This window comes from Ochotona curzoniae, unplaced genomic scaffold, assembly GCF_017591425.1.
Source record: "Ochotona curzoniae isolate NIBS_2020 unplaced genomic scaffold, NIBS_Ocur_1.0 contig_4516, whole genome shotgun sequence".
NCBI lineage: Eukaryota > Metazoa > Chordata > Mammalia > Lagomorpha > Ochotonidae > Ochotona > Ochotona curzoniae.
Window position 1 is genome coordinate 3,595,045 of NW_024466313.1, and position 27,131 is coordinate 3,622,175.

Below are 27,131 nucleotides of genomic sequence, written 5' to 3' on the forward strand. Positions count from 1 at the left end.
GAGGTGGGACGTCGCCGGGGCGGGGAAGGCCTCACGGCGGCTCTGCGCAGGCGCCGCCCGTCCTCCATCCCGCGGTCCCTTCCCGCTGCCTACGCGGGTGACCCTTAGGTCGCGGTGTCCCGCGCCGCCATGGCGGGCGTCAGAGCCCTGATGGCGTCGAGGTGGGTGGCTTCCGCATTCCTGTCCGCTTCGGGCCGCCTGCGGCCGCTGCCATCTCCACGAGCGGCCCTTCACGGCTCCGCGCCGCGCGCCGGGCCTCGGGTCGCGGTGGTAAGTGCTCGCGGGCCGGGGTCGCCTCCCCGGTCAGTCCAGTCCCCGCCGCCCCCGAGGGTCAGGGTCCCCGCTCAGCCCCGCCGCCCCCGAGGGTCAGGGTCCCCGCTCAGCCCCGTTGTCCCCGAGGGTCAGGGTCCCCGCTCAGCCCCGCCGCCCCCGAGGGTCAGGGTCTCCGGTCAGCCCCACTGCCTGGCTCAGCCCCCGTTCCTCCCGCAGGTGCTGTCTGGCTGTGGAGTCTACGACGGGACCGAGATCCACGAAGCGTCCGCGTGAGTCCTCGCCCAGCCTCGGTGGCCCGCTGCCGTGTACCTGTTGTGTGTGTTTTCAAGGCTTTGCCCTGGGTGGGACGGCTCACTGGTCACTGCCCCGCTCAGCAGCCGCTTCGGAGCCGCTTCGCGTGGACTGGGCGCCTGGTGTGCGCCTGGGTCCTGGCGGGGACGCCTGTACCGCCCGCGTGCTGCAGGGGTCTTCCTCGTGGATCCACTTCCTGAGTGCTGCGATGGGGGTGCAAAGCCAGGAGCTGGAAGTCCCATCCGTGTCCCCCCCCCCCCGGGGGCAGGAAGCCTGCGTGTGCACTCTCACCTCCCTGAGGTGTGCTGGGAGCTGCCCGCGCCCCTGGCCCTCGGACAGGGCAAAGGGTGATGGGCTGTAATGGCAGCAGTGTGTCTGTTGTGAGCGTCGGCTGGCAGAGTCTGTCAGCAGCCCCCGCTTACCACCACATGCACAGGCCCTGGGAAACCCGTAGCTCCGAGCAGCCACGGTCTGTCCTGCCGGCCTCGGGGTGCCTGCCGTGGCTGGCAAGGGGCAGAGTTCCAGGCTTGAGGACAAAGAGCTGATGACAGTGACCGGCCTGGGCAGGGTGGGTGTGTGTTCAGGGTGTTTGAGTACGCCAGGTCTCCACGGCTGGCCATGTAACTGTCGGAGTTGTGGGCATCGGCGTCCTTGGCAGGTAGCCAAGTGTTGGCACACGCTAGGAGCTGGCCCTGGCATGTGGTTGAAATCCTATCCCGGGGCATCTGCATGAACATCTGCTCGGTGGTGACGCCGTGCGATGGGCACCCCGATTCTCTGGCGTAGGGTCCTGGTGCACCTGAGCCGCGGCGGAGCCGAGGTCCAGCTCTTTGCTCCTGACGTCCCTCAACTGCATGTGATCGACCACACCAAGGGGCAGCCTGCCGAGAGCGAGACCAGGTGGGGCTGCGCCCCCTGTGCCCGGGTTCTTGCCAGACTTGGTGCCATGGGCCCAGCCACCCTCCCTGGCTGGGGCTCTTTGAGCACTGCAGTGGTAGCCAGCAGCCTGTGGGTGTCCTGGCCTGGCTGGAGCCGTCGCCTGCTCTCCCCCTTGACTGTGCCCGCTGTCCTGTGTGGCTGATCCTTGGTGGCTTCCCGCTGCCCGAGGCCTGACGTGTGACTATCCACTTGTTAAAATGTCTGTATTTGCACTTGAAGGCTCAGAGACAAACAGTCTCCACCCACTGGTGTGGTCCTGAGATGGCTGCAACAGCCAAGGCTGCCCTCTCGGGAGCCACGAGCTTCTTCAGGGTCTCCCACGCGGGTGCAGGGTCCCAAGGCTGTGGGCTGTCCTCGACTGCTTTTCCAGGACACAGGCAGGGAGCTGGATGGGTAGCGGGGCAGCCGGGACTGGACACAGTGCCTGCGTGCGCTGCCTCTGTCGCAGGCGGTGACTGCACCTCCTGCATGGTGCTCTACCCAGCCGTGTCCCTGGGCTCTGGGGAGTTCCTGGGGAGTTCACATAAGCTCTGAACCACTGCAGTGTAAGACTTGGGGTTGCTGGAATCTTTGGAGTGACACCAAGTGCTATCGTGGAAGCATTGGTCCCGAAAGTGTCCTGGCCTGGCTGTGGGCTGTGCATGTGTGTAGGGCGTGTCCTGTAGGGGCAGCCTGGCCCCTGCCCTGCCCCGTCACCAGCCCTGGCTTCCTCCCCAGAAACGTCCTGAGGGAATCTGCGAGGATCGCCCGGGGCAAGATCACTGACCTGGCCCAGCTCCGCGCAGCCGACCACGCCGCCGTCATCTTCCCCGGAGGCTTTGGTGCCGCCAAGAACCTGTGCGTGCCCGGAGTGCCCGCCTCCCGGGGCTGGGACTGGGCAGGATCTCCCAGGGCTGTGCTTGCATGTGGGAGCTGCTGTGGGAGCCGTGAACTGAGCCTTTTCTGAGCTCAGCTGGGGGTAGGGCCTCCTGCGTCCCTGGCCACCAGGGTTGTGCTGCTGGTGGCCGGTTCTCGAGAACTCTGGGCAGGAAGGGCTGTTACCGTGGTAACGGGTGCTGAGCCCTGGTGCCTTGGCTGTCCTCAGCCCTGAGTGCTCAGCACTGCTTTTCACCTGTGTCCCATGGGTCTCCGGGGCCTCAGGTGGGGGATTCAGGGTGGTGCAGCTGCCCCTGGGGGCCCTGCTCCCCTCAGGACACTCCCACTGGCATCACCAGGGTCGCCTGCTCCTTCTGCCCTGTGGGGCTGAATGTGGGCTGCCGAGGCTTCCGGAAAGTGCTGGCAGTCCTAGGCAGTGCCGCTGGCCACAGCCTCTTGTCCTGCCCCCAGAGCTGAACCGGCCGCAGCCTCAGCTGGAGCCCCCGCACCCTCCCTTCCCTCCTGCTCCCCCTGCTGCAGCTGGCTGGAGAATGGCCATGGCAGCTGGACGCTGATCCCGGGCAGGCACAGTGCTCATTTGGGGGGAGTGGGAGCTGGCTTGCTATGCTGTCCATGCCTGGCATGGAATGGGGTGGTGGGCTGGTTTGGAGAGCAGGGCACAGTGGAGGGGGGTCCAGCTCACACTCCCTTGGGGGTGCTGCAGGGTCTCCTCCCTTCACCTGTGTGTGCCAGTGGAAGGTGGCCGCACCCCAAATGCCAGGTCCTGTCTGCTCTAATGGGTGGCTGGAGCCGGCTTGGGGTGCCTGCAGAGTGCCTGGGACATGTCCATCTCGCCCTCTGGGCAGCTCCCAGCGCTCTTGGCGGTGTGATTGACATTGGGTGTGTGACTCTGGTTTTGGCACCTCCGTGCCCTCCAGGCATCCTTGGCTGAGGTCAAGCTAAGCACCTGGCACGGGGCTGTGGGCGCCGACCCCTCGTGCGTATCAGCCAGGCTCTGCCCGGTCTGATTGAGGGGATCGTGGAGGCCACCCACGCGCCCCTGGCCACCGCTCCCTGGAGCTGTGGGGCATCGCGTCTGCCTCTCCCCACCACCACCACAGGAGCACGTTTGCTGTGGACGGCAAGGACTGCAGGGTCCACCGTGACGTGGAGCGGGTGCTGAAGGAGTTCCACGAAGCCGGGAAGCCCATCGGGTGTGTAGCGGACCCTCTACTACTTCCGCCTGGGGGGTTCCCCTGGCCACATGTCATGCGGATCCCTGTGTGGCCTCCTGCTTGGTTCCCCTGTCCTGGGTCCCCACATGTCCAGGTGGTGACAGGAAGAATCTGAACCGCCTGGTTATCAGTGAGGTCCTGGGGCGAGGGGATCCAGGGCCACACCCAGGTGTGTTGTTGGAGGAAGACCACCAGGCCCAGATCTCATACTGAGGCTGGTCACCGCCCACTGTGCCCTTAGTCCTGGGTCAGAGCCCCTGTGTGCAGCCAACCTGGCTGGGGTACCCGATGTTGGCTTGCAGGGGGTGCTGGCTCACAGGGTCGTGCCCCAGGGGGGAGCCAGGAAGCACCTGGGGCCCCTGCGCTTCCCTCAGGTGCCCTGTGGCTCTGAGGCACCTTCCAGGGAACACCTGAGGCTGGCGGAGCAGGTGTGGCTGGCCAAGGTGTGGGGGCACAGCAAGCAGCCCCCAGCCCTTGGCGGCCTGAGCCCCTGCGGCCTGGTCCAGAACTGACCCCTCCCCCAGCCTGTGTTGCATCGCGCCGGTGCTCGCGGCCAAGGTGCTGAGAGGTGTGGAGGTTACGGTGGGCCACGAGCAGGAGGAGGGCGGCAGGTGGCCATACGCCGGGACGGCAGAGGCCGTGAAGGCCCTGGGCGCCAAGCACTGCGTGAAGGACGTGACCATATCCTTGCTGGGGTGGGGGAGGGCCAGCCGGGGTGCTCCCCCTGGAGCTGTGCCCCCAGGTGGGGTCCATGCGTGGAGGCCACCCGGCAGGTGAGCTCCGGGGGCAGGGGGACGGGGGACAGGGCCTGTGCTTGATGCTGCTTTGTCCCTAACTCCGCGCACGAAGCCCATGTTGACAGGGGGAACAAGGTGGTTACGACGCCAGCCTTCATGTGTGAGGCCGCACTGCACCACATCTATGACGGCGTGGGCGCCATGGTGCGCGGGGTGCTGGAGCTCGCCCGGAAGTGACTGCGCTGGCGAGGCAGCCTGCTGCAGCCTGGGGCATCCTCAGCTGAGGGCCCCGGGGCTCCAGGCCGCCCTTCCCCAGGGCACAGCTCGGACCTCTGGGAAAAGGTTTTTTTCCAAGCTTAATCAGAATATCAGAAGCACTTGCGGATGAAGGAAGGCCTTCCGGGCAGGCGTCGTGGTGCGGTGGGTAAGCTGCTGGCAGCAGTGCCGGGTTGCTCACTGCACCACAGCTCCCTGCTGCTCACCCGCAAAGGCAGCAGGAGGGGCCACGTGTGCACACCTGCATCCACGGTGCTCCTGGCTTCCCCTGCCCCGGCCGTGGGCTTTGAGAGCATTGGAGGGAATGCGTGGGCTGAATTCTGTCACTCTGCTTTTCACATGAATAAATTGCCTAAATCAGCAGGGACTGGTCTGCCCAGGAGTGCGTGCGGGCCGTGCCTGTGTGGCACAGCCCTGGCCATCCCTGCTGCCTGTGGCTGGCATAGGAGGTGGTCGGGGAGAATGCATTTCAGGCAGCAGTGCGGGCCTTGGTCTGGAATGTTCTTCTGGTCTTCAGGCCTGGAGGGTTCCTGTACTGCCAGCACTAAGGGCTGGGCAGAAGGGGCCCTTGGTCAGCCTCCCTGGGGGCAGGGCTCAGGTAGGAGCCCTGGGTGCCAGCCCCACAGCCTTGCAGTACAGGGCTGGGAAATGGCTGCTGCTTCCTCAGGTGAGCGGTCACTGTCCTGCCCACACGTGTGTGTGCAAGGAATGCTCTGCTCTCAGCCTGGCAGGTCCTGGAGCTGCAGCTGTGCCAGCTGCTCTGCCCGCAGCTCTCCTGGCTGGACAGTCCTGCCCGGGGCAGCCTTCTCGCTGCCTGCTGGGTGTCCTTGTTAGAGTCCGGGCCAGGGCTCCCCGCCCGGACATTAGGGTGCAAGCTAGTCAACCCCCAGAAAACAACAAAGAGTCTTGCTGGTAATGCAAAAAGCAGACAGAGTTTATTGTGCCAGCATGCTGGGGTCAGATCGTGCTTGGGGCACACAGGCCAGCCAAGTGGATCAGACCCTGACTTAACATAAGGCTGGAGATTATATACCCCATTTTGGCTGTAACATATATCAAAGTCAACTCAAAAGTAACAAATTTAGGTGCAAGCAGTCTGTTCCATTCTCACACTCATTATTTACGGCTCATCCCATCCTGACACCCTTATCTTTTATGGCTCCTCCAGTCTTTTATGGTTCCTCCTGACCCTGGCGCAGGGGAACTGTGCCCCTGCCTTCCTGCACCCAGGTTAGATGGCAGATAAAGAAACAAGGGAGACAGATTGATCACTAAAGTGGAGCTTTCCGACAGTGCAGGCGCCTTCTGACCTAGCGAAGTAGTGGCTTCTCACCCAAAAGGGCCTAATATCACCTAACACTAATATTCTTAACGTTTTAACATACTAACATTGTACCAATACTCTTAACAAGCCCTCAGGCCAGCTGCTGTGGGGCTGCTAGCCTGTGGACCCTGATGACCTGTCCCTCTGCATGGTCCCATGCAGACAACTGGGCACGCACAGGACACAAACCTGGCCCCTTGGCAGCCAGCAGGTGCAGCAGCTGTGGGCATGTGCTCAGGAGCAGCCCCGGGCTGTCTGGGGTGTGCAGGGGCCAGCAGCCAGCAGCCGCCTGGACTCATTTGCAGCTTCACAGTGTGTCCCATGAGCCGTGGGAAGCAGATCCTGAGGACAGGCAGTAAAGGCCCCCGACATGTCTGGGCTGTGCACACTGCCTTCCGTGGCCTGGACTTCCCTATGTGAAATGTGGCTGCTGCAAAGGGGGCAGGCTTGTGCTTCCTGGTGCTAGACCCGTGGTCACTGCTAGCAGCCCCCACAGGTCCCGGCAGCCACCTGAGCCCTGTTCTGGGCTGTGGGGCAGACCTGCTGGCCAGTGGTTGGTGCTCAGCCCTTGAGGCCTAGAGCCTTCTGCGGGGCAGCTCCACTCCAGAGGCCGTCCAGCAGGGCTGTGGTCTGAGACCCCACCACTAGGGGGTGGAGTGGATCCATGGTCAGGGCGGCCAGCCACGGGAATCACCCTGGCTAGCTGCACCCCTGCGCTCGGGCCAGCTTCAGGAGGCCTCCTTGTCCACCTGTCTCTCCCCTGTCTGTAATTTTTTTTTGTAATTATTTTATTTTGATCATCTTTACATAGTTGATTAGGGCACAAAGGGTCAAGGGCTACAGGAAAGTGGGTAAGACCGTTGTTTCCAATTTATTACTTTTTTTTCTGGGATAAAGGGGGAGATGAAACGAGAAGCCCCACCCACCCCAGGTCCCCAGCATGGGGCGTGCTCCGGGGTCCTGCTCAAGTGGTTTTGCTAGTCCAACAGTTCTGAATGGCTGCCCATCTCGCCACTCCAAGCGTGATGAAATCTCTCCAGAATCCACTGGCTGACACAGTCTCCGTTTGCCCAGATTTTCACTGCCAGCACTTGGCTGGGGTAGTTGATTGATTTGTTCCGTCCTCTCTTGTGGTGCCAGGTGTCCTCTGCAGGTTCCGATGGGCTGCCATATCCTCCATGTGCACCTGGATATGCTGCCCACTGCTCCGTCTGAGCCTCGAGGAGGCCCGGCTCTGACATGCACTCCACAGACCACGGAACCTGCAGTTCTCTCCATGATTGGGGTTCTGAGTCCAGCGGTTCAGTTCAGGATTCTGAAAGAAACTTCATCTGACGTGATCGAGACCTGGTTCTGGCTGCTGCCCTGTCACTGCCCACTCACCTCCTCTGGGCTTGACCCCTTTGCCCTCCCCTCCGGCCCCTCAGCTGGCCTGCAGTGCCCTCTAGCCCCACGTCAGACTACCTGGCAAGTCCAGCACGTGCACACACATGAACAGCACATGTTACACACATCTGTGCAAGATGAATGCAGTCTGCTAGGGCTGCGGTCCCTAGCTTTTCCTCTGTCCGTTAGGACTAGGAGCTCCTGGGGAGCTGGCGCTGGCCCCATTGTACACGCTGAGTTCTCGGGGCATGGCTTTGGCCATGTGCTTGACCACACAATGCCTTGTTGGTCCGAGGCAAACTTCTCCCAGGGCAGGTTCAGGTTCACAGCCAAATGGGCGCGGGGTTAAGCTACCAAAATGTCCTACTGGCCTCCTGTTGCCCTCCCCACCTGCCCCCAGCACCCTCGGCCACGGCCGGCCGAGCCCCACACATCACTGTCCCAAGGGCCGTCTGGTGAGTGGAGAGGTGAGCGGGGAACCACTGTGAATTCCCAGTCACAGGTGTGGACTGGGGAAGGGGGACATGCCCAGGACACACACCCTGGAGCCCTGTCCTGGGGAGGGAGGCTCAGCATGGGCCGGCTGGGGGCTCACCAGGAGCTGCACTGTCGGGGCAGGTGTGCAGGGGTGTGGATGTGTGCAGGTGAGCAGATGAGCAAGCTTCTGTCGCACAGCGTGGGAGGGGCAGCAGGTGAGAACGCCAAGACTCCCATCCACCTGGGCTTCCCTGGGTGTGGGCGTGTGCTGCACAGTGCCCGGGCACCTGTCCTGCCCAGTCCCTCATCCCTGGGGGTTGCTCCAAGTCATGGCCCTGCCCATCTCAGAGCCGAGCAGTCTGAGTGGGGCAGCCGCTTTGTCACTGAGCTGAGCTCCCACCAGGGCCTCTGGAGTCGGAGTCCCCTGGTGAGGTGCCCAGTGAACACCGCCGCTCCCCCAGCCCTGATTGGGCCCCCTGCTGACAGCCCCCTCTCTGTCCTGGGACCCCCAGGGGCTGCAGTGGAGGCTGCTCATCGAGGGCCGTCCATGCACAGGGCAGCTTTCTCAGGGTGCTCTCAACAAGGACACAGGGACCCCGGGCCTCCCCTGGAGGAGGGGTGGTGTGCTCAGAGCAGGTGCGGGGGCCCACTCCCTCGGAAGAGGAAGTTGGCCTTTACAGGGGGTTTCCAGCCGGAATCGCCACGTGGAGGGCAGCGTGTGAGACAGAAACTGCCCCCCAGGAGCCGCAGACATCCGCAGCCCGGCGCCTGCAGGGCCGGTGGGGGACACTGCCAGGCTCCCCAAGGTGGCTGGGGGGGAAGGCCTGCTGCAGGGCCCAGACCCTGCTCCCCAGTGCACAGGGCAAGAAGCTGCAGCTTCACCCCTCGCTCAGGGTAGAGACCCCAAGACTGAAGGCTGGCAGCTGTCCCTCCTTGCCAGCTGATTCATCCAAGCTCCCCCAGGGACTATGCCTGCAGGGTTTAGTGTGTGGATGGGCTGCCAGCCCGGGAGGCTGTCCCAGGCCCACAGAAGGGCAGGAGAAGGCCAGGGCTGTGAGGCTGCCCAGTGTGAGCATCAGCTGCGTCATTGCCACTCAGCAGCCTCAGTATCTGATGGAGTGTGTGTGTGTGTGTGTGTGTGTGTGCGCGCACGGCTCAGCACTGCCCCGTGTGTGTGTGTGTGTGTGTGTGTGTGTGTACGACTCAGCACTGCCCCCCCGTGTGTGTGTGTGTGTGTGTGTGTGTGTGTGTGTGTACGGCTCAGCACTGCCCCCCGTGTGTGTGTGTGTGTGTGTACGGCTCAGCACTGCCCCGTGTGTGTGTGTGTGTGTGTGTGTGTGCGCGCGCACGGCTCAACACTGCCCCCCCCCGTGTGTGTGTGTGTGTGTGTGCGCGCACGGCTCAGCACTGCCCCGTGTGTGTGTGTGTGTGTGTGTGTGCACGGCTCAGCACTGCCCCCCGTGTGTATGTGTGTGTGTGTGTGTACGGCTCAGCACTGCCCCCCCGTGTGTGTGTGTGTGTGTGTGTGTGTGCGCGCGCGCACGGCTCAGCACTGCCCCCCGTGTGTGTGTGTGTGTGTGTGTGTGTGTGTGCACGGCTCAGCCCTGCCCCCCCCGTGTGTGTGTGTGTGTGTGTGTGTGTACGGCTCAGCACTGCCCCCCCCGTGTGTGTGTGTGTGTGTGTGTGTGTGTGCACGGCTCAGCACTGCCCCCTGTGTGTGTGTGTGTGTGTGTGTGCACGGCTCAGCACTGCCCCCCGTGTGTGTGTGTGTGTGCACGGCTCAGCACTGCCCCCCCCGTGTGTGTGTGTGTGTGTGTGTGTGTGCACGGCTCAGCACTGCACCCCGTGTGTGTGTGTGTGTGTGTGTGTGTGTGCACGGCTCAGCACTGCCCTCCGTGTGTATGTGTGTGTGTGTACGGCTCAGCACTGCCCCCCCCCGTGTGTGTGTGTGTGTGTGTGTGTGCGCGCGCACGGCTCAGCACTGCCCCCCGTGTGTGTGTGTGTGTGTGTGTTTGTGTGTGTGCACGGCTCAGCACTGCCCCCCCGTGTGTGTGTGTGTGTGTGTGTGCACGGCTCAGTACTGCCCCCCCGTGTATGTGTGTGTGTGTGTGTGTGTGCACAGCTCAGCACTGCCCCCCCGTGTGTATGTGTGTGTGTGTGTGTGCACGGCTCAGTACTGCCCCCCCGTGTATGTGTGTGTGTGTGTGTGTGTGTGCACGGCTCAGTACTGCCCTCTGTGTGTGTGTGTGTGTGTGTGTGTGTGTGCACGGCTCAGCACTGCCCCCCGTGTGTGTGTGTGTGTGTGTGTGTGCACGGCTCAGCACTGCCCTCTGTGTGTGTGTGCATGTGTGTGCGCACAGCTCAGCACTGCCCCCGTGTGTGTGTGTGTGTGTGTGTGTGTGTGTGTGTGTGTACGGTTCAGCACTGCCACCCGTGTGTGTGTGTGTGTGTGTGCACAGCTCAGCACTGCCCCCCCCGTGTGTGTGTGTGTGTGTGTGTGTGTGTGCACGGCTCAGCACTGCCCTCTGTGTGTGTGTGCATGTGTGTGCGCACAGCTCAGCACTGCCCCCCCCGTGTGTGTGTGTGTGTGTGTGTGTGTGTACGGTTCAGCACTGCCACCCGTGTGTGTGTGTGTGTGTGTGCACAGCTCAGCACTGCCCCCCCCCCCGTGTGTGTGTGTGTGTGTGTGTGTGTGTGCACGGCTCAGCACTGCCCTCTGTGTGTGTGTGCATGTGTGTGTGCGCACAGCTCAGCACTGCTGTGGGTGTGTGGCCCTTGAGGGTGTGTGTGTGCATGGCTCTGTGTGAGTGTTGGGGTGTGTTTCAGCACCCAGCCCCCTCCCTGTGAGATGTGCAGAGATGGCCCAACCTTGTCACTGCAGCTGCGTCATGCCTTGGCCACCTTACACCTGCAGCTGTACACTGTGCCCGGCATTGGGCAGCCTGGGACTCACGTTTCCTGACCCAAGCAATCCTGACGCATGCGTGCTGGACTGCCCCCCTCAGTGCTGCGTCAGAAGCAAGGCCGTGAGGGGTTGGCTGTGAATGTGGGCTCCAGCCCAACACCCAGGGGGCCACGCCAATGCCCACAGTGTGAGTGATCAGGCTTGGGCACCCAGCCCTCCCACTTCCCAGGCTGGCCTGGAGGAGATGGCTGTGGGACACGGCAGCATTTGGCTCTGCTTGGCCAGGTCTGACTGAAGGTGGCAAAAGGTCCCCACCAGGCAGGGGGCTGGGTGGCGTCTTTAGGGGGCTCAGCTGGCCCCCAGGGGGAGCACCTCTTGGGGTCTGGCTGGAGCTGGTCGCCTGTTGGGGCCCAACTTCCAGACCCCTGGCCACCCTCACCCCTGACCATATCCTCTCCCACAAGCAGGTTAGACTGTGGCAGTGGGCACAGGAGATCAAGGGCTGTGCAAGCAACCACCCTCCAGGCCCTGGGCTCGCCTCCAGTGGCCTCTGGGAGCCGAGTGTTCATGATCTTGGCTGCATCTGAGGCCAGCCCCCTGGGAACCTCCCTGCTGAGCTGCACCCTGAGTAGGTCCTGGACAGCGGGAGGAAGTACAGTACCCTGAGGGCCCCTTTGTGCCCAGGCCAGGAACCCACAGTCCTAACTCAGTGCCCCTGGGGCCGTCTGACCATCCCCATGGAGGGCAAGGGCCAGGGCCTGACTCCCCACAGCAGGTGCAGCCCAGGCTGCCGGGGTGGGGCTACACCTGATCGCAGAGCAGGAGGTGGGAGGGTCCCAGGGCTGCAGAGACCAGAAATGCGGAGTGGTGGTGGCAGGTGCAGGCTTGTCCCGGCCCAGCCTTGTCCACAGCCGCCTGCCGAGTGGAAACAAGCCTCCCCCAGACAGCGGCCAAGGAGCTGGTGAGCCCTGCTGGGCCCGACCCCAATCCACCCACGTGGACATCACTGAACATGGAACTGGAGCTTCCACAACCCGACTGGGAGGAGGGGCCCTGGAGTAGCACCTGCCATCCGTCACTGTCTGAGATATTCCTGTCATTTCAGGGCGGGAGGAGTCCCAGGATGCAAGACCCCTACCCACCTGCCCATCCTGACCCTGGCTGCCACTCACTGCCAGGCACCTGTGGGGGCCCACCTGGCACACCCCAGCGGAGGGCTGGATAAGCACCCTGAACCACTATCATGGCCAAGGGGATGGAGCCCAACCCTGGTACAGGCAGGAGTGACGGTCCAGGTGGGAGCGGGGAGGCTGGGCCAGGGGCTGCAAGCTCCAGATCTGGGAAGATAGCCCAGGGGCTCCTTGAGGATGCCCCGACACTGACTGTACCTCTGTCCTGGACATGACCGCCTGGGTTTTGAGATGGCCTGGAATTTGGGGGGATTCAGGAGCTCCCAGCCCGCTGCTTCCCCGGGCCACCTCGACTCTGCGCGTCCAGTCACACCTCCTTGAGGCCACACGGAATGTCCATGAGCTGGGCCCCGCCTGTGCCTCCAGCTGACCCTGCACCTCCCCCTGCCCTGCTGGCACCCCTCCCTGGCCTGCCCAACTCGGCTGCTGCAGGGTCTGTCCACTCCTCAGGGACCCCTTCCCCAGGGGCACCCCCACCTTGCCTGGCCCACCCCTCCACATGCTCCCAGCTCCAGGTGTGCCTGAGCCGGGCCTGGAGGACATCCCAGCTGGCCCAGTCATGGCCTGGGGCCCGTTTCCTCATGGCGTGCTCTGGGACTTTCCTGGATAGGCCCCTGGCTACACAGCCGAGCCTGGGGAAACCCCGTGGGAGAAAGTGGAGGCGCCCAGGCAGGGAGAAGGGAGTGGACAGTGCTGGTGGCAGCCGCTGTGTGGGCTCTTCGTGGCTGCTGTCCTGGCAGCCGACCCTCCCTCCGCGGGCTGCCCCCGCTCGCACGCGGTCTCTCCTCCCTCTCCCCCTCTTTCTCTCCTCCCTCCCTCTCTCCTTCTCTCTGTTTCCTTTCTCTCCCTCCCTCCCCGTCTTGTCTGTCTCTCTCTTTTCCTCTCTCTGTCTCCCCCAGGGTGGGGAGAGGTATTGAATGTCAGTCATTACAGACCACAGAAGGAGCTGTGAGTGTCAGAGGGCACAGGGTCAGAGGGGAGAGGCCACTGTGAGGGACCTGGGGTGCGCAACAGGGAGGGGCCGCCTGTGGAGTGCAGTGCCCTCCTGTGGGCTCCCCAGCTCCCCCATGCTTCTGTCCCCATCCACGATGGCAGGACCCTCAGGAGCCAGGCCTTGCCCTCGCTCCACCACGGCCAGGCTGCTCCCACGGTCTCCTATAGCAGGCGCTGTGCGCAGGTGTGTGCACCTGCTTGGGTGTCCCCAGTTACTGAGGGCTGAACAGACCTAGCCCAGAGGGGCCAGCCAGAGCGGGGGCGCTGGGTGGGGTGCTCGGCGTCGTGGGCGTGAGGGTCGTGCTGGGAGGGGTCCTGTCCCAGCATGGCTGTGGACTGGGGGCACTAAAGGATCCAGATCACCCTCCCCACTCCGCCTGGACTGGCGTGGGACAGCGGCAGCCGGAGTGGGGCCTCTGCGGGGACTTCCCTGGGAAGCAGCTGGGACTCGCCCCCACTTCTCCTTTCTCCAGCTTGGAGCCAGGCCTTGTGGCTGCCGCTGGCAGGAAGTACATGTGCTCACAGGGCCTTCCAGACCTTTCTGTGGGCACAGCCATCGTCCCTGCCCTGGGAAACACCGTGGGCAAGGATGCCAGCCAGTTGCTCAGGGCAGGCGGGCACCGCTGAGCCTGGAGGCTGGCTGGGCTTGGAGAACACCCTCATTCCAGGGGGCTCCCGAGGGAGGCTGGAGCAGGGCCATGCTCAGACCCCAACCCTGGCCTGAATTGAAGCCCAGTGCCACTTACCCTGTTCTACTATAGGTCCAGGATGGCTTTGAGGGGCAAGACCCTGTGCTCAAGCAGGGGAGGGTCAGGGGAGCAGCCAATGCTTGGTATTTCCAACAGGCGATATCAGTCCCATTCAGGCGTCCTTCCCCTGCACGGCCCCTGCACAGCCCCTCACAGGCATCGGTCCCCTGCACAGCCCCTCACAGCCCCTCACAGCCCCTCACGGGTGTCCGTCCCCTGCACACCCCTCACAGCCCCTCACAGGCGTCGGTCCCCTGCACGGCCCCTCACAGCCCCACACAGGCCTGTCAGTCACCTGAGCTTACCTCATCGTTCTCAAAGGATGTTGGGGGAGCTCCTGCAGACTGGTTGACAGGAACTGCCAGATCCTAGCAGGGCCAAAGGGGCTTCTCAGTGATGGCAGCGTATGACCCTCTCCCTGGGCAGGTGTGAGCTGGGCAGTGTGAGCTGGGCAGGTGTACACTGGGCAGGTGTGAGCTGGGCAGGTGTGAGCTGGGCAGGTGTACACTGGGCAGTGTGAGCTGGGCAGGTGTGAGCTGGGCAGGTGTATGCTGGGCAGGTGTACACTGGGCAGGTGTGAGCTGGACAGGTGTGAGCTGGGCAGGTGTGAGCTGGGCAGGTGTACGCTGGGCAGGTGTGAGCTGGGCAGGTGTGAGCTGGGCAGGTGTGAGCTGCCCACTCATCCTTCTCTCCTGGACAAGAAGCCCCCAGTGCCTCCTGCAGACAGCTGCTCTGTGTGCTCTCGCACGTGCACATGCACACGTGACCCAGACGCAGCCGGGCCCTGACCGTGCTGTTGCAGTGGGCACACCAGGCCGTCCCAACCTCACCGAGACCTGGCGCTTATCTGGTGGGGCCCTCCCCCGGCGAGGTGGTTTTGCACACAGATAGGTTCTCATTGGTGAGGGTCAGTGGGAGGGGCTGACTTCAGCCCTGTGACAGCATCCCGAGAGACAGGAGCCCGAGAATAAACCTGTTCCGGCAGAAGTCACCTTCCTGCCCACTGCTTGCTCCCTGTCATGTGTCCTCTGGGTGACCACAGCGGGGCCAGAGCTGGGGTTGGGCTGAGAGGTGTGTGTCGGGAGGGGTGAGGAACCCCAACCAGCCTCAGGGCGTCTTTGGAGGTTAGGGTGTTACAGAGGCTGGGTCCCGGGGTGAGGAGGCTGCCACTGGCGCTGGGTAAGGGCGGAGCAAGCAAAGGACCTCAACAGGACATGGCCACATCAACCCTGGAGTCACCGCCCACGGTCCTGTCTTCCCCACGCTCGGTGAATGCAGGCTGCCCCAACTGCGTGGCCTGGGGCCTCCACATCTGGAACCCTCACAGCCCATGCCTGGTGCTCCAGGCCTGCCTGGCCAGCAGGGCCATCCCGGTTGCAGGAGACGTCCATTAGTGGGGTCTTCGTTCTTGGGTCCTTCCTAAGCACCGCTGACTCTTACAGGGACTGAGGGCCCACCTGGAGTGGGGTCTGGAGGCCATGGGTCACAGACCCCCCCAAGTGGGACCTCAGTATGCACCCCCTGCTCCTGGGCCGGCAGCTGCAGGAACCAGCGGGTGCTGTGAGACATCCTGGCCCTTACTGCTGTGTCCCGTCTTCACAGGGCCCCAGTTCCATCTGCAGAACCTTGGCAAGAGGCAGGACTACGGCCAGAGCTGTCCTGTGGCATGGCTAGCTGCAGCCCTGCGGCCAGAGTCTTCCCTGGTGAGGACAGAAGGGAGCCCCCAGCCACCCCCCTGGATTTGCAGGCTGGAAGAAAGCTGAGCATGAGGGCGACTCGCTGCTGTGGTTTCAAGGGTGACGCCAAGTCCCTCCCTGTGTCCTCGGGGCCCGCAAGCCAGAGGGAACTCATCTGCCCCCAGCATGGGACCCCAGCTCTGAGAGCCCAGGAGCTGAGCCCCTCATGCTACACAGAGACACATGCAAACCACACACACACACACACACATAGACAGACACACAGAGACACACATGCAGACACACACACAGAAACAGACACACACACAGAAACAGACACACACGCAGACACACACACACACACACAGAAACAGACACACACAGAGACACACATGCAGACACACACAGAAACAGACACACACACACACAGAAACAGACACACACAGACACATAGACACACGCAGACACACAGACACAGACACACACATAGACACACAGACACACACACAGAAACAGACACACAGACACACAGACACACACAGACACACACAGACACACACAGACACAGACCTCTGTGCCAGGAGAGGTCAGGCCACTTCCTCCCCGTGCCAGGCCTGCGGTGCTGGGATCTCCCTAGGAGAAAGCAGACGCCGGCCTCAGCGTGGATTTTCCCTTGCGTGGAGAAAGTGAACTTGGGCCTAGCCTGGCTGCAGGAAACCACAGGGGGCTGCCGGGAAGAACCTGGTCCCCCAAAAGGGACCCAGGCCAGGGGTGGGGGCTGAGTGCTGCAGTCCCCGGGCCTTGAGCGGTGGACCCTTGCTGGGGCCACCCTGGTTGGATGCCCCTGTGAACTCCGTCAGGCTCACCGACCCTCCAGACAGTGCCTGGAGCTTGTGGCCAGGGGACGAGGGCAGGCGGGGCTCAGCTGCAGGCCCGTGTCCTGCCCTGAGCTGAGTCCGTTCTCCCCACCTCCTGCACCTGCCAGCTGAGGGGCTGGGAGGTTGGTGGACGGGAGGCCCTGCCACCACCTCTCCAGTCCAGGGCTGACCTGGGCAGAGGCTGTGGTGACCACTTAGAACCTGCCTACGGCGGCCGTTGCTGTCCCATATGGGTTGCTTGGGGGCCTGGGGTTGTGTGTGTCTCGTTGCTGTGACACAGTGGCACACAAACTGGCATGCACTAAGATGGGGGACACCCAGGGCTCACCCAGACCTAGTGGGTAGGTCAGACTGGGACACCTGTACCAACCCAGCTGCTGGCTCCATGACCCAGTGCCTCTTCGCACAGGGGCACGAGGGGTGCTCTTAGAGGCAGCCTCCGGCGATGGGAGATGATAGACAGTGGGCCCAGCGGGGGCCCAGGGTGGGCATCTTCCCCAGCCTCGGCCTGGGCCCCCTTGCACCAGCTATGGTCCGGCTGTCCTGGTCCTGCAGGAAGGCCCTTGCTGGTCCCAGCCCATGGTGTCACTGAGTGGCCCCACTCCACTGCAGAGGTGGCCTCAGACACTACGCTGGCCTTTCCGGCCCAGGGCCCCTTCCAGCCAGGCAGCTATGGGAGGCTGTGGTGGAGGTGCGGTATGGGCTGTCTCTGGAGGGGGGAGGCGGCAGTGACGGTTGGAGTGGGGGAGGCTGGCCCTGGCTTGGGATGCCAAGGCATGTGGTGGCCGGGCCCTGGCTATGTCCTCCTGGGCTGCCCACGGCTTCCACCTCCCTGCCTCACTGAGCCTCCCACTGCGGTGTCCATGTGGATGGGGGATGAGTCCATGCTAGTGGTGTCCTGTGGTGGAGGGTGCTGATAGTGGTTTGGAGTGCTGACCTGGGCCTAGTAGGGGCCTCCTGCTCCTGCTGCCCTCCCTGTTTCCCCTGCCTGACAGCAGCCAGCTCTGAGCTCACTTAGGCGGCCTGTCTGTATCCCTCAGCCAGACCCTGAGGCAGAGCTAAGGCCGGGGCAGAGGGGTCACACCATGCCCTCACCCTGGGTGAAGCCACTGCCTGTGATGCTGGCCTCTAAGCCCTGGCTGCTGCACTTCCCATCCAGCTGCCTGCTGATGGGCCTGGGAAAGCGGCAGAGCATGGGCCTGCACCTTCGTGGGAGACCCGGCTGGAGCTCCTGGCTCCTGCTGACCAGCCCTGGCCGTCATGTCCATCTGGGAGCCCCTCCCTCCCGCCTGTCCTCTGTAATTCTTTCAAACAAATGCATGTATTTTACACAGCACACTTCCTCTGTGTGAGTGTCCCTGCGTCCCCTGGAGCCAGGCTTCACACCAGACCCTGGGCTGGCTGGGAGAGGCCACTGGCCCTGAGAGACAGCAGCAGGCAGGCCCTCCCGGGTACTCGCTCCTGGTCCCTGCGCCCGGCCAGGCCCCTCTCGCAGGCCTGTGGGCTGACCTGAGCCACGGAGGAAGGCAGCATATGCCCACCGGCTCTGGCACCCGGCAGTTGCAGTCCAACCCTCGAGCTGTCTGCATTCTTGAGGTCATGGGTGTTGACCTCCAGGCGCCTTCAACGTTCCCTCGGCTGGGCTTGTGTCTCGGCATTGGCTTGGGGGACGTGGCTTTCGCACCGCGCGTGTCTGAGGGACTGCACGCAGCTGGAGATTGCTTTCCGTTGTTCTGTCAGGCTTTGGACAAGTTGAAATGTGGTTGATGTTAACCATGGGAAAGTTCCAGAAACTTCATCTCCAGACATGGAGTCTCCAGCCTGCTTTCTGGTATCTTCTGGGGAATGTCCAGGTCTGGGCGGGTCTCGGCCGCTTTAGTGCTGCTGTTAGCCCCGCAGGCTCCCGCTAGGGCTGGGTGCGTGTCACCGTCTTCGTCACAGCCCTGACCCCACACCCCTCCCAAGGAGAAGCAGTGGCCGCCCAAGGGCTGGCACCGGGCACAAGCCACATTTGCTCTCTCGGGAGCAGCTGGCATACCCAGGATCTTCACAGCACATCCGCGCCGTGGATTCCCTCACGTTCCCATCATGTTCGCGCCCGGAACCTTCCCATGTTCCCGAACCCTCCCATGTTCGCGCCCGACACGCCTGGAACCTTCACAGAACATTTAGGTCATGGTTCCCCAAATAATTCTCATTTGTCCACACAAGCAAGCTGTGACACGTCCACGGGAGGGCCCTAAGGCGGCTTTGCAAGCTGCGGAGATGTGGCAGGCTCGCCCAGCATGGTCCCCAGGACACCAGAGAGGACGCACACACTGTGCTCCCACGGTTCTGACTGTCCTGTCGCAGTCAGCGTTGGGTGGGTCAGTAAAAAAGCCAAGGTATTCATGCGCCTGTGTGCTGGGTGCTCGCGGTGCCAGGGCACAGAGGCTGCGGGACCTCGTCTACTTATCTATTAAGATGTATGCATTTGTTTGAAAGACAGAGTTAAAGAGGGAGACAGCTGCCTTCCATCTGCTGGCTTTCTCCCCTATGGTCAGAAGGCCAGGGCTGGGCCAGGTCACACCAGGAGCTGAGCTCTGTCTGGGGCTCTCATACGGGCACAGGAGCCACAAGGACTTGGCCATTGTCTTCTGCCATGGTGTCAGGGATCTGGGCGGGGCATGCAGCAGCCAGGACAGGAACTGGCACCACACGGGATGCCAGCGTCATGGGAGGCTTAACTGCTGGGCCACAGACGATCTCTTGGGCAGCGGCCAGAGCCCCAGGCTGATGCCCAGGCCAGCGGTGACACCTGTGGGCAGGGCGCCCTGGAGGCCGTGTTTCCTGGGACCCCTCTCTCCCATGCGGCTGCACCCTAGCACCCTCTCTAACCCAGAGCCAGCCCACCACACACCTTCCAAGGGGGAGGAAAGCCAAAACCCGTTGCCCCCTCCCTCACCTCATGCCCACTGTGGGCCCCTGTGGGCACTCCCCCCACCTGGGAGCCCTGCCTCGTGCCCACCGCATTCCCTGCGGGCACCCGCACCAACACTTCCTTCCCTTTCACAACTGAGTCACATTCTGCTGTACATGGTGCATGGCTGACGCTCAGTCCTGTCCCGTGGGCGAAGGTAGCTCCCCCTCCTGGGACCGTGGCCATGGGCCTTACTTTCGGTTCTCAGGGACGGAGCTGGAAGTGCTCACTGGCCTTCCACTTTGGTTGTGACTGTGTGAGGAAGTGCTGCCTGGTTGTTCTGCCAGGACTGAGTTGGCACACGGCGGCAGCCCCTCCCCGGCCCTCTGCCAGCGTGTCCAGGCACGCGGCCCCCCTGCCACAGGGCGGCTGGTTTGTCTTCCCCCTGTCTGGTTGCTCTGTCCAACACTGTCTCACCCAAGTTCGTTCTGGGACGCAGTGTGAGGCTGTGGCCTGGCTGCACCCTGTCCCCCAAGAGGTGATGTCATGGATGTTCCCAGGGACAGCCAGCCAGGGCTCTCCCCAGGGACATGCGTTGCTGCTGGCGTGTGGCCCCTGGCCAACAGCTCTGGCAGGCTGCGGAGACAAAGCCTGGGAAATGTTTGGTTTAGGCAGCATGTTACACCCCGATGTGACTTTACAAGTAAACACACTGGAACACAGCCCAGGCGTCCAGGCCACAGCTAGCCGCGGCCCATGCCTGCCAGGCCGCCTCGGCTACAGCTGTGTCCTCCTGGCTAGCCAGCTGCTGGGTGGTCACCACACACATCCCAGCTGTGGGACTGCCCGTGGGACTGCCCGGGACCATCCAGTCCTTGAGTTCCAAGGCTGCCTGGTCGGTACCTCTGCAGGTCTCTCTCCAGCCCTGGCCATCCTGTCCTCTCCGTGTGGGACCCTGGCGTCATCCCTGGAGTCCATGTTCACTGAAAAGCTGCTCCCAGCCTCCCACCTTGCCCCACATTAACTCAGGTCCTGGCCCAGGGGAGGTGTCTGTGCCTGTGGGCATGGTGTGAACTTCCGGTCCCCAGACCAGGTGGTCCTGCAGGCATGGAATAACCTGTGTCCCCTGTGACCCGTGGCTGCTCTCCAGGGGCTGAGCTGGGGGACCTGAGACCAGCTAGAGCTGAGCCCCATCCCCACCAGGCACCCACATGCTGATGGACAAGCAGGGCACCCAGCCTCCCACACAAGGACTAGGCTGAGGGTGTAAGGGTAGGAAGCTGCTGACAAAGCCTGGAGCTGTGGTAGCACCCTCCACCCCTCGCCCCTCCCCAGGGCCCATGGTCATGCTCCTGCCCCTTGTCTTGCACCCGCCTGCCTCGTGGGGCCGGGTGGGCATGCGGACTCTGCACAGGGCATCTCAGGGTGATGGGACCAGGGCCGCTGTGACGGGGCACTGCACAGGGCATCACAGAGTGTGGGGACCAGGGCCGCTGTGACAGGGGCACTGCACAGGGCATCACAGAGTATGGGGACCAGGGCCGCTGTGACGGGCACTGCACAGGGCATCACAGAGTGTGGGGACCAGGCCTGCTGTGACGAGGCACTGCACAGGGCATCACAGGGTATGGGGACCAGGGCCACTGTGACGAGGCACTGCACAGGGCATCACAGGGTATGGGGACCAGGGCCACTGTGACGGGGGCACTGCACAGGGCATCACAGAGTGTGGGGACCAGGGCCGCTGTGACGGGGGCACTGCACAGGGCATCACAGTGTGTGGGGACCAGGGCCGCTGTGACGGGGGGGGGACTGCACAGGGCATCACAGTGTGTGGGGACCAGGGCCGCTGTGACGGGGGGGGGACTGCACAGGGCATCACAGAGTGTGGGGACCAGGGCCGTTGTGACGGGGTGTCCAGGCTGAGGCCCCTGGGAATCATCCTGGAAACCCAGGTTGGGCAGCAGTGGGACACTGGTCAGCATTCTGAAGAACCTGACCCTCTTCATGCCTGAGAGGGGTCATGGGGAAAAACGGGGTACAGGGTCCAAGTCGGAGTGGGAGCGTGGCTCTGCCCCCTGACCTGCTCCAGGCCCCCTCTATTCCCTCCCTAAAAGCTTTCTTCCAGGGCAGTCCCTCTGAGCCCCTATACCCTCCACCATGCCCAGCCACTCTCAGTGCTTGTCCTCTGGGCCCACTCCCATCCCCTATCTCTGTGCCACCCATGTCTACCCCACCTGGAAGCCCCACCCTCTGTCCTTGTCCCCCCTCGGCCCCTGTCCCTTCTGGCTGCCTCCTGCACCACCCCCACAGGTACGAGCCTCTGGGTGTGCTATGCCCGAGCCCCCACGTGTGCACTTGGGGCTGTGGGCACCGCAACAACTTACAGGCTGGATGAGGTCCGTGGGCTTCTGGGAGAAGTGTGCTCAGGACCACACCATGCCAACTGGGCGTGGGCCAGGGCTCACAGGACCCCATGACCCAGGAGGGCCAAGCGTGGCCCCTGCTGTGCTCCTGTTAGCCGCAGCAGAGGCCATTGAGGCTTAGCTGCCCGGGTGAACTCCAGGAAGCCCGACCCAGGGGCTGCCATGGGAACCCTCGAGTTTGGGGGCTGCCTGGGCTGCTTGGCCACCAGCACTAGTACAGGCAGCCTAACTAGTACAACCAGTATAACTAGTAGAAGCAGTACAATGAGTATAACTAGCAGTTTGCAACTAGTACAACCAGTATTACTCAGCTAGTATAAGCAGAATAGCTAGTAAAAGAATCTAACCGGTACAATGAACATAACTAGCACAACCAATACTAGTACTGCTAGTATAACCAGCATAACCAGGTACAGCTAGCGTACCTAGTACACCCAGCCTAGCTGGTACGACCAGCAGTCTCCTCGCTCTCCTGCCCAGTGCTGGGGTGAAACGCCGACTTTCCATGGGCCCCCCGTTCTGTTCAAGGCCAAGGAGTTGCCTGCTGCGTGCCCGCTGCCCTGCTCGTGCCGTGGTCCCACCCGGAACACCATCGGCAGGTGGCAGTCTCCGCCAGGCCCTTGGCCCCTGTGTGCATACAGGCCGACACAAGTGTGAAGGAGCAGCCCCAGAGCTGCCAGGATGCAAGTCCAGGAGCGCGGGCTTGTGAGAACAGGGCAGGAGTCACGAGTGTCCCCGACGGCGTGCGGCACATCCTGTGGCCGGGCTGCGGGCATCTGTGCCCGCCCTCCTGGCACCACAGTGCAGTGCCATGTACAGCACACATGGGACTCTTGAGGAAGGACGAGTGGGACAGGGCCAGGGAAAGCCTGGTGAGTTCTGTGTGTGCACAGGTGTGTGTGTGTGTGTGGCGTGTGGCTGCACGGTGACCTTGCGACCTCTCATTCTCCATGAAGTTACTACATAAGGATCTAAGCAGAGTTGGCTGTGCAGGGCAGTTCCAGTCGTGGCACAGGAGGACCAGCGCCCAGTGGAGCCCACAGGCAGGCAGGGACACGAGGAGCAGGGTAGGGGGGAGTAGTGCCGGGCTGCGTCTAGGCCAGGGAGGGCTGGGCACCTGCGGGAACTGCCCCCAGCCCCGGGCCATCCTCCACGGGACCATGAGGGCTGTGGTTTGCCACTGCTGCGTGTGGGCGGTCACACCCACTCTGTGTTCTGCGGCCCCAGCCCCGACCACAGCTGGGTGGCCCCGAGGGATGGGCCCCTCCGGCCGACTCATGCTGTCCCTGGGGAGACCCTGGCACCGGCTCAGAGCTGTGGAAGCCCTCCCTAGGGACCAGGGTGTCTGGCCTGTGCTGGTCAATGAGGAGGCCTTACCAGACAGAGCCTGCAGAGGCAGCCGTGTGAGCCTGCACTCCCTGCCTTCCTCCCGAGGCCCTGAGTCCTTTGCTGTCACCACGTCCCTTTCACTCTCGGCTTCCTTGGTGTGTCATGGGGAGACTGTGCTTGGTGCTCACACAGCCGTCCCTGTCATGGGCTGAGGCCCATGGGACCTGCCTGTCTCGGACTTGCGGGAAGGTGGAGGTGCAGCTGGGCCGTCTAGAGGCCCCGACAGTCAGAGGGAGGTGGCAGGGTCGGAGGGGAGGGGATGGCGGTAGGCTGCCCGGGGCTCCGAGGGTGAAGGGAGGATCTCTAGCCTGGGATGTGGTGGGGTCCAAATGTTGGCCTGGCTCCTGACCGCAGTGTCCCGGCGTCTTCCAGATGCCCACTTCCAACCCAGCTCTGGGACAGTGATCTTCTGCTGGACCCCCATCCCCCCCGGGGACACCTGGATGTGGTGCCCCGCTCCCACCTGGCAAAGCCTAGGCATAAAAATCTCTGTCTGCTTTTCAAACAAATAAAATGTATCTTTTTAAAAAACCATGAAGTACTAGATGGAGCAGCTATAGTGAGGACATTGTCCAGGCGGGGCAGCCAAGGGCTTGCCACAGGCACACCCCCTGTCCCCTACCTGTGGTGCTAGGCTCAGGGGTCCCTGGGAAAGTAGGCAGGGCTGTGGGTTGCCCTAACCCACCAAGGGGGCCTAGCATCTCCACAGTGCCTTCTCTTCTCTGAGTCACTGCCCAGGAGGTTGGGCCCCTCAACCCACAGGACATACTAGCAGCTTGCCACGGGAGGGCTCCGTGGCCACAGGGGCTGTCATGGCCGTGGGAGGGCTCCATGGCCGTGGGAGAACATGGCCACGGGAGGGGATCATGGCCGTGGGAGGGGGTCATGGCCGTGGGACGGGGTCATGGCCACAATAGGGCGTCATGGCCACGGGAGGGGGTCATGGGCACAGGAGGGCGCCATGGCCACAGGAGGGGGTCATGGCCGTGGGAGGGCGTCATGGCTGTGGGAGGGGATCATGGCCGTGGGAGGGGGTCATGGCCGTGGGCGGGCGCCATGGCCACGGGAGGAGATCATGGCCGTGGGTACAGGAAGTGAAGACCTCAGCCTGGAATGCCAGCTCTGGGCCTGGCCACCAGCTCTGTGTTGATTGTTCCCATTCCTGGGGCCTCTTGCAACATGAGCATGTGGTGGCTTTAAACCAGCAGCCAGACGGGAGGCCCTGGAGTTGTCTCTGGGCGCAGCCCATGCCTTGCCAGCCCCTGTGACTTAGGCTTAGAGCCCCTGGCGTGGACTCTGCGGGTCCCCCGGCGTGGACTCTGCGGGTCCCCCAGCGTGGACTCTGCGGGTCCCCCGGCGTGGACTCTGCGGGTCCCCTGGCGTGGACTCTGCGGCTTGGCGTGCTGACGTTGGCCCAGAGCCTGGCTGTGAGTGTGCAGCAGCTTCGCTTGTTCTCTGTGGATGTTTCTGTCAGGAACCATCGTGATGGGCCCGTTGCCACAGCAGCCCAGCTGGGGGTGTGGTGTCTACCCTGGGTGACGCAGATCCGCACAGCTCACGTCTTTGCCAAAAAGAACCCAAAGAACACGTTTTCCCAAAAACTACAAGAAGAGATGGAATCCCGAGATAAGGTTTCAGAGCCTGTGTCCTATTACGGCAGGCCGCTGCAGGAGGCCCCAGTGGCCGCAGGTCAGCAGCGCGACTCCAGCCTGGCCCAGCACCAGCGGCTGCTGCCAGAGTGGGGTGGAAATGGCTCTCTATCTTTCAAATATACTGAAAACAGACAATAAGCAAAGAACAAGCGGCCCTGTTGCATCAGGAGGCCTGGGACGAGCAGAGCTCGGGCTGTGCCCGGTGCCACCAACGGCTGGAAACTTCTGCTCCCCTGGGGGGCACCCCATCAGCCCCAAGGACATATGATCAGGGCATCCTGTTTTTAGTGTCCGGCTTCGGTCCCCTCGTCCAAGTTCCTCGTTCCCCCTGGCCGTCAGCTCTGGCTGTGCAGCTGGGTGTCCCTGCCGCTCAGCGGGAGGGGCAGGGGGTGTCGTCAGGGTTCCTGGTATCAAGGCAGCCCCTGGAGGGAAGGGCACCTGTCACAGTTGAGGGCTCCGTGGGACCTGGCAGAGGGCTTTCCTCAGTGTGGTGTGGAGCTGCTGTTCATCTCCAGGACCCAGCCTCGGCGGGAGGCGGGACAGGCTTTGTGGGACCCTGGGATGCATGGGTCACCCCTGGCAGGGGTGACCGTGGCCAGCCCAGGGCTCGGGTGACCCTGAGCCTCGGGCTGGTGGGCGGGAAGTTCCTTCCAAGGCTGCCTCCGCCACTGGCCACCTGCCGGCCATTCAGCCCCGTGATCTGCTCCTTATTTTTAAAAGTGACTTTTGTGATGGCGTTAATACTTTTAGTGACAGTTGTTTAGCGGCTCCATGGATGAGGTGAGTAGAGCCGAGTCCAGCAGGAAGGTGGGCAAGGGCAAAGGGGCAACCGGCAGGAAGCACTCACAGTTTAATAATGGGGTAGGTGCTGTGGCTCAACAGGCTAATCCCCTGCCTGCTAGCAACAGCGTTCCATATGGGCGCTGATTCAAGTCCTGGCTGCAGCACTTCTGATCCAGCTCTGTGCTAATGGCCTGGCAAGCAGCAGAGGACGGCCCAAGTGCCTGGGTACCTGTGCCCATGTGGGAGGGCTGGAGGGAGCTGCTGGGTTTAGATCAGCTCAGCTTCAGCCACTGTGGCCATCTGGGGGGTGAGCCAGCAGATGGAAGATCGCTCGCTCACTCTTGACCTTCAAGGTACTTGGAAAGCTTACAGTTTAACAAGAAAAAAAGGAAATAAATTGTAAAAATAGTCACAAAGTAATTCACGCTGCAGCGCGTAAAATCCCTCTCGTTGATCTGACAAATGTTTAAAACAGAGCTGGGAAGACCCCACATTTATAGCACAGCAGCACAGGTGGGCGTGCTGAGGGGCTGTGTTGATGCTTCGTCCCACACACAAAGCGTGTGCCTGCGTCGAGCGCCACGAAGCTGCAGGTTCCCTCTGCAGGCCGGGCCTCCAGGGTCCCAGGAACAAGACCTCGGGACCGGGCTCAGGCCCTTCCGAGGGCCCCCCGCTGCTCTGTTCCCGTTGTCCGCCAGAAGGCCCTGAGGAGAGGCGCGGCCCTCTGCAGGCCAGGATTGCCCACTACCCACAAAACACCCACATGCCGGTCAAAATCCTGCCCAGCTTCTGCTAGGATCACGCCTCCTGGCTGAGGGTCCTGAGACCCCACCACAGGTGCTGGGGGGAGTCGTGACGGGAAAGTGGCCGCGAGAACTAGGGAGCCCAGGAGGTGCAGACATTCTGGGGTGTGGAGAGGACGGACCGCTGTCCCCACGGGCCCCGGCCTGCCCTGGCTCTCACACTGGTGCCAGCCAGCGCCAGCCGGGAGCTGCCCCGTGAGGGGCATTTCCCCAAGGAGCCTGTCCCACCGTCCCAGGCCACTGCCCCTCCCCTGGCCCATCTCCCTCCTTCCTATGTCCGCCTGCCCTTCGCCCACGTTACTGGACAGGAAATGGCTGGGGGTTCCCAAGAACTCTAGTTCGCCTGTGCCCATGGCATCTAGGATGGCTCAACGCCCAGAAGACAGCTCATGGGCACCTGGCAGGCCTGAGGCCAGGCCCCAGTGGCACGGCTGCTACCCATCTTGGGACTGGGGCACTTCTGGGCCCAGCAGGGTTGTGTGGCCAGGACAGGGTTCCCAGCCACAGGGACAGGATGGGCCTACTTGCCAACTGGCACTGGGGTTCCCACCCTCCACCCCTCTCCAGTGCTGCCTCCGCCTGGGATGCCCCTGCAAAACCATATCCCTACACACCTGCCCCGTGGCCCCAGCCGCTGTCCACCTGCCCCAGTGGAGGAGCGGCTGGCCTTGCTGGGGGTCAGAGGTGCCCCCTCCCCCGTGTGGCTGGGGGTGGGAGGCACGTGACCCCCAGGCTGGGAGGAGCACCCTGCACTCCATGCCGTTTTCACTTCTCCTTTGAGCAGCTGGGCTGGCTCAGCCGCTTCCTTGCCGGCCAGGAGCTGGATGGGACCCGCCAGGGTACATAGTGTGTCTGTAGGTAGCCAGGCTCCTGGCTCTGTGAGCCTGGATGTGTGCTGGCCAGCTGTTCAGAGCTCATGGTCCCGAGACCAGCCTTGGGTGCCAGCCGGGAAGGGAGACGCTCCCGTGAGCAAGGCTGTTCAGGTCTGCTGAGGG

General features: G+C 63.0%; 1 protein-coding gene across 2 annotated transcripts; it reads left to right on the forward strand.

Moving 5' to 3' along the window:
* Positions 1-51: 51 nt before the first annotated feature.
* On the forward strand, positions 52-4,969 carry GATD3A (glutamine amidotransferase class 1 domain containing 3A). Of its 2 annotated transcripts, XM_040986687.1 has the most exons (7): positions 55-270; positions 490-542; positions 1,351-1,464; positions 2,221-2,340; positions 3,480-3,572; positions 4,118-4,274; positions 4,439-4,969. In XM_040986687.1, the coding sequence occupies exons 1-7, from the start codon at positions 130-132 to the stop codon at positions 4,565-4,567; spliced, it is 807 nt and encodes a 268-aa protein (XP_040842621.1). In that variant the 5' UTR covers positions 55-129; the 3' UTR covers positions 4,568-4,969. The 2 variants fall into 2 exon arrangements, with proteins under 2 accessions (XP_040842622.1, XP_040842621.1); XM_040986688.1 differs by lacking the exon at positions 3,480-3,572 and having other exon boundaries at positions 52-270.
* The last annotated feature ends 22,162 nt before the right edge of the window (positions 4,970-27,131 follow it).